Source organism: Tenrec ecaudatus, chromosome 10, assembly GCF_050624435.1.
Source record: "Tenrec ecaudatus isolate mTenEca1 chromosome 10, mTenEca1.hap1, whole genome shotgun sequence".
In the NCBI taxonomy this organism is placed as follows: Eukaryota; Metazoa; Chordata; class Mammalia; order Afrosoricida; family Tenrecidae; genus Tenrec; species Tenrec ecaudatus.
The window spans coordinates 39,495,218-39,508,102 of record NC_134539.1 but is presented as its reverse complement, the minus strand read 5'-3'; the positions used below and the strand labels follow the sequence as shown (position 1 = coordinate 39,508,102).

The window sequence follows — 12,885 nt, the reverse complement described above, 5'->3', positions numbered from 1 at the left end:
TCCTTTATATAGATACTTTTTAAAAACCTTTAAAAACTGCAAAACCTCCTATGCTGACATGAAGGAAGATGAGATTAAACGAGTAAAGGATTCTTCTTTAATGCCCTTCTTCGCTGCAAACATCTTCAAGGCAACATATGGAAAAGACACTCCTTAATGACAAGGCTTCTTTGAACCTGTTCCAGCAAAGGCTGGATTTCAGATTTCAAATTCCTAATTCTCAGTCCTCAGCCCCTGGGTCGCCGGGAATTTCGGAAACTGTGACTTCCAGTCTGGGAGGGGAGAGGGCTTTCCAGGGGCGCGGGCTGCGCCACGCGGGAACCTCACCATCAGTGGGCGTTTAGCGCAGCCAAGCGACTGGCTGGCGCCAGGGCTCAGCAACAGGGAGGCGCCGCGCGGCTGAGGCGGGGAGAACTTTGGCGCTCAGAGCCGAACCACCCTTTGCTGGCCAGTCGCGTCGTTCCTCCGAGGAAGCAAGTGGCGGCGGCGGCGACTGGGCGGAAAGAGCAGGAAAGAAAGGGAGAGAGAAGTAGTGAGAGGCAGAAAGATGAAGCCAGCACTGCGGGAGCCCGCGACCGAGTGGCCGACGGTGGAGCGAGACGGGCTTGGCTGCTTCTCGTGCGCCCCCGGGGCGTGAACGCCCTCTCCCACGCGCTCCCCCGGGAACCAAGTGGTCTTCGCTTGGACGGAAAAGGAAGGGAAAAGACTGCCCGTGAGTGTGTGACCCCCCCTCTTGTCACCGCCGAGCCCTCGGATCTCCGGCCGTTTCTCAGCTCCGCCGCCCCGCCGGGTTGGACGCAGCGCCCGCGGCGCCCTGCAGATGGGGCGCGCCGGGAGCAGGCGCCCGAGCCGCGGGTGACCGGCGCTGGCCCGCCCGCCTGCCAGGCTCCGAGCAGGGAGCGGGCGGGCAGAGGATGAGACGCGGAGGGGCCGGCAGCGGCATCGGAGACAGCCTTGGGCGTGCTAACGCCCCAACTCGGATGGCCCGGCGACCGCGCCAGCTCGTGGGACCGCTCCCGTGAGCAGCGCGCGGGACCTGGGGGGCGGACACCGGAGGAGGCGGCCGCCGAGGGGCGAGCGGGGCGCAAAAGGGGGCGCGCTTCCTTCCCGCGGGTCTCCGGAATGAGGAGACTGACTTTGTGGTGGCTGCTGAGCAGGGTCTGTCTGCTGCTGCCCCCGCCCTGCGCCCTGGTGCTGGCCCGGGTGCCCAGCTCCTCCTCGCACCCGCAGCCCTGCCAGATCCTCAAGCGCATCGGGCACGCGGTGAGGGTGGGCGCGGTGCACCTGCAGCCCTGGACCCCAGCCCCCAGCGCCGCCAGCCGCGCTCAGGACGGCGGGCGACCCGGCGCCCCGCGAGATGAGCCCGGCCTGGGGATGTGGCGGGCTCCGGCGCCCTCGCAGGGCGCACGCTGGTTGGGGAGCGCCCTGCCTGGCCGGGGTCCGCCAGGCGCACGCAAGCCTGGGGAGAGCGCTGGGGCCGAGACCCTGTGGCCGCGGGACGCCCTCCTCTTCGCTGTGGACAACCTGAACCGCGTGGAGGGACTGCTGCCCTACAACCTGTCCCTGGAAGTCGTGATGGCCATCGAGGCGGGCCTGGGCGACCTTCCGCTCATGCCCTTCTCGTCCCCTAGCTCGCAGTGGAGCAGTGACCCCTTCTCCTTTCTGCAGAGCGTGTGCCACACCGTGGTGGTGCAAGGGGTGTCTGCGCTGCTCGCCTTCCCCCAGAGCCAAGGCGAGATGCTGGAGCTGGACCTGGTCAGCTCTGTCCTGCACATCCCGGTGATCAGCATCTTGCGCCGCGAGTTTCCGCGGGAGAGTCAGGTGAGCGGAGTCTGGCGCATGGAGTGGAGACTGGCGACGCTGGGGGCTGGGACAGCAGCTGGCGGGGGCGGGGGCCATGGGTGGGAGCGGGGCGGGGTGGGGGGCGGAGGCGGGAAGGGGGAGACAAGGAGCAGACTGAAGTCCGGAGTGACTTGGGGCTGGAAAACTTTGATATTGTTCCAGGACCAGACCCTATCCTCACGTGGTAGGTAGGGGGACTTACAGAGGAAGTGACATGAAGTTTATGTGAAGTGCAGGTCAAAGCTATGTGTGAGGTAGGGGGTCAGGGATAGGGGGAAGGAAGCTGGAGAGAGGATGCCAAAAGTCTATGCAAGTGAGCCACTGGGGGCAATCTAGCCTGTGGCAGACAGACGTGTGGAATGCTGTGTTCAGAAGGGTGGAGAGCGCCCAGGTCCTGAAGACTAGTGTAGGGGCTGGGATGAGGCATGGGCACACCTGTCTCTGCTTCCAGGTCTGGTCCTCCCTGATGAACTCTCACAGTTGCTGGTGGAAAGAACAGGGCCTGCTTCACCAGACTTTTTTAGAAGGTGTGGCTTGGGCCTTGGACAATGGCATAAGAAAGAAAACACCTCCCTCTCACTTCCGTTCAGCAAAGAGAATCTGTCTAGTACAGAAGCAGTAGGTGAAGAGGAGTGGTTGATGAGACTTGGACTAGCATGTATTAGAAATAGCTTATGAATGGAAAGGGGGGGGTGCTCGTTTGAGGATTATTTCATTGTCTTTACCTCGTAGTGCCATCCAGAGGCAGGTGTGCTGTGGTGGTTGTGTTCAACCCGGTTCTGTTCACATTATCTCGGAATAAAGCAAGAGGGATCTAATGATTGAGTTTCTTCTGGGTTAAACAAAAATGATCAAATATACTTTGAGTCAAAGAAGTTGTTTTGGAACATAACTATTGGAAAATAATGATGAAGAGATAAGGGGAGAATGGAGTCTTTTAGCAACAGGAATTTCTTGCATTTTAGGTATTTATTATAATAGCAAACTTTATGAAACATGGCACAAAGTAGCTATGGTGCAAATAGGCCATTGGCATTGGACCCATTTTAAAGATTGAGAAACTAAGGGGTGTTCTGGAGCTTCATCATGCCTGGGGCATGTTCAGTGAAGAGAGCCCAGACCCTGGGAGATTTCTGCCTGTATCATTTGCACTTTACACCTTTAGCTGGAGAAATATTTCTCATTTCTCGCGGTCTCTCTTGATGTATGTAGATATAAAAACTCAAATGACAAAGAGTAATGTATAAGTCACAAGTTTGATTGAGCCTATGCATAAAATATCAAGGGAGTACTAAAGATCTCTTGTTCTAGAGAAATTAATCTTACGGTTGTTTCCCCTTGGGAGAGGTGGGTCTGAGCTAGTTGCAGTAGTTTCCCAGAAGATTCTTATTCCGTGCTGAGCTGTAGAGGCTGGCTCTGCAGAGCACAGGCTAATTAACTTTTATCTAAAATATTTCTGTCACCTGAATCTGAATGACTGTAGGCAGCAGATGGGAAGGCACGGGAAACACAGGTGCGCAATACTGCCAATGGCCAAAGTGTTATAAACACGAAATTGCATCCATAGGATGCATCGTTATTAATATATATGCAGAATCACATCTAATGAAATGCAGGCATCAGCACCGCTTGCTTCTCATCACTGCTTCTTTATTACCTAATATTTCATCAGTTGCCAATAGGGTTCACTAGGAACACCAAGTTCCTAAACGCCAGGAGGAGTCTCCAGACTCCTTTCCATTTGTAGATTGCTTGGCAAGAGTCTCAAATGGCAAGAATCTCCCCGAAATTAGTGTCCCTTGGTTAGAAAGGAAATTGTCTGTGGCCCATGATGGATGCGTGCACTACAGCAGCACATTACCACGAGGGGAGCAAAGAAATCATAAAAAGCAGCGTCTAGAAGCTGTAGACGTCAAAGTTTTAAGACCACTGGGGAGCAGAATCCTCCCGAGACGGCCCTTACAAGCTGACAATAAAATAAACGCTCTGCCGAGCACATTTAATTCTGTACTCCAACCCACAAATGTACTTTAAATCGCTGTTGTCACTAGTACCTTCATGGTGCACGTCTTGTAAAAGCGAGATTATCATATTAACTTAGATCTGGGTTGCCCAGCTGAAGGCATTTTCTTTCTGCTCCCTCTGTGTTTGAAATTCAAACATATATCTAATTTGGCTTGCTCTTACTGTAGCACTTGAATGTCATCCTCTAACGTTCTATATTAAGAATGACCATTTCAATGCCAATTCGCTGTAATAGGTAATTTTAGGGTAGGACCATACTCTACTTTCGGCAAAAATAAAAGCAGAGTGTTTTCTTGCTTCTCCTGATAAGTGGTCTTTTGTCTAATAGACTGATATGATTTTTTTTAAAAAACTGAATAAATAGGAAAGGGACACCAGAGTTATTTTGCACATTTAATAGGACTGATTTAATTGATATCATCGAGCTGCTGACTCTTTTGAGTCAACTGCCCAGTGACCTGTTTGGTTGATTGTGCCAGTGCTTGAGAGAAGTATTTTAGAAGAAAGTGAACTTTTTCATACATCCAAGTAAACTGTTCACAGAAGCAAATATCAAAATTGTTTCTAGAAGAAGAATAGCTACAGCTGCTTTTCCCACTTCCTTCTGGGCTGCTGACTTATGACACATAAAGCCTTCGGGTTCTAAGTAATGGTTTTGATAACGCACAGCCTCAGGCTGTAAATGCAGAAGGATGGCACTGGGATGATCCAGCCACTAAGAACGACGTAATAGTCTTATTCAACACACTATTTATTCAGGATATAAACACATCAGATCATGGGCTTAGAAGACAGCAACTTCCTTCAGGCAGGGAAATCCATTACAAGTAAATTAATGGAAAACTTGTCTAAGCAATGAAAGTGTAGTGTAAACACATTACGTATAGAATGTATCAATGCAGCTCTCGATCCAAACATTCTTATTTCACTACTACACTCAAATCTCTGAGACTAACCAATTTTATTCAAATGAACATGCCCTTATTCTAAACTCTATCCCTGGGACCTTTAAATAATGATGCTGCATATGGACCCACCTCTGTGTACACTTAACCCTCTTAAGATGGAATTTTTGTTGAAATCATGTGTTGTCATTAGTGTCATTAGGCATTTTGAAAGAAACTAACATGAATTTTTATGTAATAGGCATTTTGATAAAATTAGTGGGACATATATGTCCCAAGGAATCTGGTGTTAGAGTTATCCATAAATTGATGGAATGGAATGAAATCTTGTTTCTTCATATTCACGAGTTATAGAAGCCCCCACTAAAGGGCAACACTCACTGAACGTGGGATAGCTGATTCCCACTAATAACAGAGGTGGTCAATGTAGATAGGCACTCGATATCGCCACCTTCATGAAAGAGTTAATTACCTTACATTCCTACAGTTGTCCTTTCTTTTCCTCCCAGGTTGGGTTTTTGTCCTCCCTGAAATTAGCTCCTTAACATTTACCTGCTGATGTAGCAGCAGATACAGATTTTTCCCCCCCTAGGATTTTTCTCTCATGTGAATTCCATAATGTTTCTATTAGCGGTGGTTAATGGGGCACTATAATTCACTTACATCCAAATCCACGCAATTGAAAAATGGCTACACTCTTTTCAACTCTTGCTCACTGCACCAAGGACAACTTCGCCCATTAGCTCATGAGGCATGCATACTAACACACCAATAGTGGGTTTTTCGTGCAGATTTCAGTGTTTTAGGTGGTCTGTTTTTCTCTGCCAGTAGAGGGCTAAGTGTTAAAGCCTCTTTAGTAGAATTTGGATAGCAGAGAACCACTTTTGTATGTTCCACAGGCCATAAAGATGATGCCAATGCATACCTTGGGTTCCTTAAGAGGGGATAAGTAAAGGGCGTTTGTTTTTAAAGTATCTGGGCGCAACTGTGTTAGTTTTCCTTGACTCGCGCTATGCAAAGCACAATCCTCTCCTCTGGGGAAAATGCAGTCTGCTAATAGTAGTACCTAATTGTTGCTGACTTGAAGATAAATGATTTCAAGTTAAATGTCAAGTGATGCAAAACTTTCCTTAGCTGTATTCTTTTATAAGTGACTATTGAAAAAGACAGACCCGGGGTCCATTTGACAGTGTATGAGGTACTAGGTTTGGTTTTTTTTAATTATTCACAATATTTGTCTACGTAACAAAATGCAGAAGAGCTTAGCAAATATCCTTCATTGTCTATCTCAACCACCTTTCTTTGGCCTAGTCACAACATCGTAATGTAAACTGCAGATTTGCTCTGAGTCTTCAGTGGCCATTATTACTGGCATTAATCTGAATCATTTGAAGACCACATTTAATGTCTAATTCCTTCATGTTTTATCTTCTGGTTCTGTAGAAAACACAGTACTGTATAGACTCATATATATAAGCCGACCCGAATACCAGCCGAGGCACCTAATTTTACCACAAAGACTGCATTAAAAATGTGTTGAAAAACTTGGCTTATCCATGAGTATACATGGGTAATTTTGACATTGGATTTTATCTTATAAATCACCCTCCAACCACTTTGGATGAAGAGTTCAATGTAATGGAAAGTATATAAAATTGTGTCAAAGGACTCCCAGACCACCTCTGTTTCTTCCAAAACCAAAAAATCAAACCCACCACCAGTGAATCAGTTCCGACCCACTATAGTTCTGTATATATCTTCTGAGACTAACTCTTTATGGGAGCAGGTAGCCTCATCATTCTTCCATGCAGTAACTGGTGCTTTGGAACCACCAGGCCTGCAGTTAGCAGCCCAATGCCAAACCCACAGAAGCAACACTCTTGGACAGGGGACTCTAGCTCCTCCTCCATGCCTATCTGTTTGAAGAAGGTACCTGTCTTAGTAACCGTGGGAGCCCTGGTGATGTACTGGCTTACCAATTGAGCTGCTATCTGCAAGGTCTGCACTTTGAGTGCCTCAGTCACTCTGTGGGAGAAAGAGGAGGCTTTCTGCTCATCTGTAAAGATTCACAACCTCAAAACCTGTGTACATTAAAGGGTGCTATGATCCTGAATCAACATAATGGCAATGGTGGGTCTTAATACTCTAGTGCTGCTATAACAGAAATACCACATGAAGCTAGCTTTCACAAATAGAATTTATTTTCTCAGTTGAAGAGTCTAGAAGCCTGAATTCAGGGTGCCAGCCATAGGGGAATGATTTATCTCTGTTGGCACTGTGGCTTGGCATATTTATTCCCATCTCTGTTTTGCTTGCTGGCTAAATCCCTTTTATGTTTCAAAAGAAATTGACACGAGATATGTTGCTGTTAGGTGCCAGCATTGTCAGTTTGCACTCATAGTGACCCTACATGCAACAGAATGAAACATGACCTGGTCCTTTGCCTTCCTCACAAGTGGAATGTTTGGCCCCATTGTTGCAGCCACTGTGGCAATCAATCTGCGCTGAGTATCTTCCTCTGTTTTGCTGTCCCTCGCCCTCACCACTCATGACGGTCCCACACAATAACCTGTCCAAAGTATATGAAAACTAGCTCTTGGTCTGCTCTCTTCTAAGGAAGGTTCTGACTGTACTTTTTCCAAGACAGATTCAGTTGTTCTCTGGAAGTCCATGGTATTTCAGTATTCTACACGAACATTGTAACTCAAATGCATAATTTCTCCTGCAGTCTTTCTTCTTCATTGTCTGGCTTTCACATGTATATGAGGTGACAATGGAACGTACTATGGTTTGGGTAGAGTGCATCCTAGTCATCAAAGTGACATTTTTTGCTCTTAAAACTTTAAAGAGGTCTTATGCAGCAAATTTGCCCAGTGGAACATATGGTTTTATTGATTTCTTGACCATTGATTGTGAATCCAAGGAAAATGAAATCCTTGCTAATGTCAATCTTGTGTCCATGTATCATGGTGTTGTCTATTTAACAAGTTGTGAGGATTTGGGTTTTCTTAACATTGAATTGAAATTCATGCTACACACTGCGGTCTTGATTCTCATCGGCAACAAATGCTTCAAGTCCCGTCAACAAGTAAGGTTGTGTCACCTTCTTACTCAGGATTTAGTCAGCCTTTTGCTAATCTGGTGCTGTGCTAGTCACCTACTCCAGCTCAGGTTATTTCTTCACTCCAGCTCAGATCATTTCTTCAACACCCAGACGGAGTACGTCTGGTGAAAGGAGACGGTCCTGATGCATGCCTTTCTTGACTTTCATGGTTGGCCAAGTTACTGTTTTCCCAGTTTCTTGGCATACACTCGTGAATGCTTCTAGTGTTGCATCAGCTTGTTAAAACAGTTCCGTTGGTATTCAGCTGATGTTTGGAGATTGTTTTTTCTTTTAAAGTTTCTTGGTACAATGACTGTGCATTCCTTCCATCTTCCTTTTGAGAATTCTTGCATCATTCAATATTCTGCCCAAAGAGTCCTCAACCTTCCAAGTCAGGGCTTGAAATTTTCCCTTCAGTTTTTCTAGCTTTAAAAATGTTGATAGCAACGTAGGTACTAATGTGCTTAATACAATTGATGTATGGGTTGTTATAAGAGCTATAATATCCCCCAATAAAATGATTTATAATTTTAAAAAAGAAATGTTGAATGGATTCTTCCTGTTTTGCTTTCTAATTCAGTCTTTGTTCATTCATTTTAATACTTAACTTTGTCTTTTTGAGATGCCCTTTGAAATTTTCCATTCAGTTCTTTTGTGACATTTGTTTTGGCCACTCTAAATTTAAAAGTTTCAGAGTGTCTTCTTGACATACGCTTTAGTCTTTTCTTTCTTTCTCCTCTTTTTAATTACCTTTTGCTCTCTTTCTGCGTGGTACTTCTGATGTCATCCTACAACTCGTTAGGTCATCAGTCATGATTTTTCAGTACATAAAAAATCTTAAGCTTGTCTCTAAATTCAGGTGGAATATACTCAAAGTTGTATTTGGACCCTTGTTGACTTGTTTTCATATTTTTCAACTTCAATCTGCCATTGCATATGATTAATTGGTAATCTGGTGCATAATTGACTCCTGACCTCATTTTGGCTGATGATACTGGGTTGTCTCTTCACACAAATGTACTTAATTCGATACCTGTGTATTCCATTTAGCAAGGTCCTTGTGTATGGTAGTAATTTATGTTTTTAGAAAAACGTGTTTTCATTGAAGAAGTCTTTATCCAGTGATCTACAGTTTCCTTTCTGTCTCCAAGGCCATGTTTCCAACTAGCTGATCTTTTCGCTTTCTTTCTGACTAGCTCATTCTCATTCTCAGTAATTAGCAATGCATCTTAATTGCATGTTTGATCAAATTCAGGCTGAAAAGTTAGAACTTGTCAATTTCTCTATCACTGGATTTAGCGGTTGATGCATACATTTTAATAGTAATTGTATTAACTGGATGTCCTTGTAGGTGTGATTAGAAATTATCTTATCAGAGACAGTTGTGTACTTCAAGGTAGATCTTGAAATGTTATTTTTAATCATTTTATTGGGGGGTGGCTCTTACCAATCTTATAACAATTCAACATTCAATAGTATGAAGCATACTTGTCCATATGTTTCCATCAACATCTCCAAAACAATTTCTTTCTTCTTGAGCCCTTGGTATCAGCTCCTGGAAATATTATTTTTGAGGATGAATGCAATGCCATTCCTCTTGAATTTGTCATTCCTGAAATAGGAAACTATGATTTTTCTGACTCATAATAGCAATACCAGTCCATTTCATTTAATTAATGCACAGGACATTGATTTTTTATGTGTGCCATTCCATTTTTGAGGACTCCCAGATTTCCTAGACTTATAGTTCAGAGATTCCACATTCTGATTGTTAATGGCTATTTTTAGTTGCTTCTTATTTTGAACCCTTCTCCATTAGCAAATGATGGTCCTGAAAGCTTTGTTCCATCCACAAGGTTAAGGTTGACTCTATTTTGAAGAGGCACCTCTGCCCCACTCATATTTTGAGTACTTCCCAACCTGAGCAACTCATCCTCTCAGGGAATATTAGACCCTGTTCTAACCTGCTTCATTTACATAGCAAATACAACTCATTCCCTAGTGGAATTATAACCATAGGCAAACAGGTTATAATTTACAGCATATCCTTTGGGATGATTCAGAAGTCATTCTCTAATGGTAACAGCCATCTGATGTAGTCCACAGGTGATAGAAAGAGCATGCAAGAAGAAAGACTTGGAAATCTACTTCAAAAATCTCCGTCTGTAATTGAAACCCTGTAGATCTAGCTTTACTCTGGCACATAGGGTGACCATGAGTCAGAATCGGCTAAAGAGCCAAGTAGTTGCCAGAACTGTTTTTAGAATCAAATAGAAAAGTAAAAGCACTTTGGAAAAAGTTAAGATTGAGCCAATGATAGGTAGGGAGATGTTGGTCACTGTCATGAGAATCATCGAAGTCCAAATGGAAAATATAAACGCAAAGAGCAAATGGGAAGAGCGCTGGTCTGCTGTATGGATTGCCATTAATGTCACAAAACAAGACGTACGAATTGCCTAATAGAAAACCAGTTGAAGTATGTTTTGGGTTTTTTTAAAAAATTTTTAAGAGGTCATTCTTAATGTGTTGTTTTTGATTCCCAAGAAGACCAGCACTTAACCCTCTGTGCCACCAAGTGACTCCAAGTCTTTAATTAGTTAAAATGTCCACTGTTGTGGGTTAGTTATGACTCAGAGTGACGTTACATAGAGGTGTTCAGGTTTTAGTATCTTTAGGGGATCAGACAGCTTCAGCTTTCTCCTGTGGAGCTGCTAGTGGGCTTGGACCACTTACTTTGGGTTTGCAGTCCAACATGCATCTGCTTCAACATTTTAAAACAGTGGGGTGCGATGAAAGATAATATTATTGTCATGCTAGGCATACATTGAAGACCAGAAGGGAGTGATGAAGAAGCATTCAATTTTTTAAATTTGCTCAAAATTTGAGACTAGGCATGTTTTGTTTGTTTTTTGAAGCATGGACATTTTGAGTTGATGGTATTTTTATATTCAAAGGTTGTTTTCCTTTACTATTTACAGTCTAGCTTTATATTTTCACCTATTTTAGCAAAGCTGAGTCTGTGCACAGGACACCTGTTTGGACATCTGACTACACAGAAGTTCAGGGTCCCCTAAGGTTTTCTTGGTTGTTTGTTTTATAAATGGAAAACCGCGTTCCTTATGCTTATTATTTCCCCCTCAATGGCTGTAAAGCCCCCCCCCCCAACCCCCCTGACTCTTGCAGCACTGGTCCACAAGGGGATAGAAATGGCTCAGGTAGAAGGCATACCTTTGGACTTGAGTTCTCAGACTTTTTGCCTGGTGGGCAGGCGGTGGCAGCAGGTGGAGTACTGGGCTGGGTGCCCCTGCTGAGCATGCAGGTGGACTAGCAGGCAGGCAGCAAGCTTCGCTCTCTCTACTTATTTCCTCTCGCTCCCCTCCTGTCACTGCGGCCACTGCCAATCCTGCTGGCCTCCATTAGTAGTTCCAACAGCAACAGTAGCAGCAATGAAGAAGAGGACGACCAGAAGTGGGCTCCCGTAAAGGTCTGTTTGTGTGTGAATTGGGTGAAAGTTTAAAGAGCAGATCAGTTTTCCACTCCGCAGTTCATACATATTTTGTTCCATCTCACTGATTGCAGTCCCCATAATGTAACCTAACTTATCCCACTTCCTCCGTGTTTCTTTGTCTCCATCCCTCCTTCTTTATTTATCAGTCTGAACCCTTTCCTTGGGTAAATACTGCCCTTTTAGATGGAAAAGGGTTGATTATTCCAAAGTATGCATACCTAACTGGTGTTACTGTGAGCCTTACAGGTGTGCCTCCTGTCTGTCTGCAGTTAAACTGTGGGCATGAGTTCATTGCCAAATCTAAAGGGTGGCAAGAGGTTATAGTCCCAGCGAGCCCACCCAGCTCTGTCTGCCTAATGAGCCTGCTATTTTTTTATGCCTTTGAGTTTTGTTCTGTGTTTTTCTCCGACTCCAATATCAAAACAGTGATAGTAGTAACTGACTACTATCTAGTTTCAAGGTCATGGAGACCGATGTCTTGGCCCTTTAGTCCATTTAACTAATCGTTTCCATGTGTCTTAGATGGTCGCTCATGAGCTTTTAAGGTACCAGTTTCTACTTACCCAAGTGAGATGTAGAACACCGTCTTTGTGGACTATGTTATGCCAATTGACCTGGTGTCCCTTGACCTATGTTCTGAAGGCTCAGGGCTAATGAGCCATTCTTGAGAGGTTTTGAGTCCCCCGGGAAAGGGCATCATGCTTAGTCAAGAGGGCAGTCAGAGCTACCATCTAAGGCACAAGGATTGGTCACTCCCAGGCTGGATGGAAGACACATGGAGAGAATCTAACAGACTCCCGCAGGCCAATGACTCACTCCCTCAAGGTATTAGATTGTGTCTCTGGACTAGTCCCCTGCAAAAGAGCGTAGTGCTTCTTAAAGTGGACAGTCAGAGAAAAAGAGGCCAACCCTCACTGAGAGCACTTGCCAAGGAGGCCGAGCAACGGGTTTAAACAAGGCAGTGTGAGGATCACGGAGCAGGCAGCGTTCTCTCTGATGGACACAGGGTCTCCGTGAGCCAGCTCCGACTCGATGACCCCTGACAACAGTTACAAGTTCTCCTCACTCTGCCTTCCTGGCGAATCTACTACATGTGTGGCTATATTTGCAGGAGACATCAATGCTGAGGTGCTCTGTCAAGTCTACCTACCTGGGGATGTTTCCAGATACCTCGTACTCCGTTCACCTGGGGCAGGGGGGGCGGGGGGTGTCTATCCAGGCGCCTCTCACAGGCCACTGTTATTATCGGAGTGAGTATGTAGTCGTTTCCTCCGCTGTTGGCTTTCGCTCCGGCATTCCCTCCTATGCCTTCCAATGTTGCCATCATTTTTTTCCAACATTCCTCTTCTATGATGGTGCTTCCTACTTTGTCCAAGTCAAACGTGTCTTCCCTCTGGCTTGTGAACTACCTTTCCCCATCTCCTGGCCCTTTAATGGGAAAACCTTTTCTTGATATTTTACTACAGTGGCCTCATCAATATTTCTCCTTTTGCAATAGATGA

The 12,885-nt window shown here is 45.2% G+C and overlaps 1 protein-coding gene across 1 annotated transcript in view; it reads left to right on the top strand.

The window, feature by feature from the left end:
- Window positions 1-287: 287 nt before the first annotated feature.
- GRIN3A (glutamate ionotropic receptor NMDA type subunit 3A) overlaps window positions 288-12,885 on the top strand; it is a 230,729-nt gene continuing 218,131 nt past the window's right edge. The window contains exon 1 of the mRNA XM_075560251.1: window positions 288-1,821. Within this exon, the coding sequence (XP_075416366.1) occupies window positions 1,123-1,821 (699 nt within the window). The 5' untranslated portion in view covers window positions 288-1,122. The remainder of the gene's footprint in view (window positions 1,822-12,885) is intronic.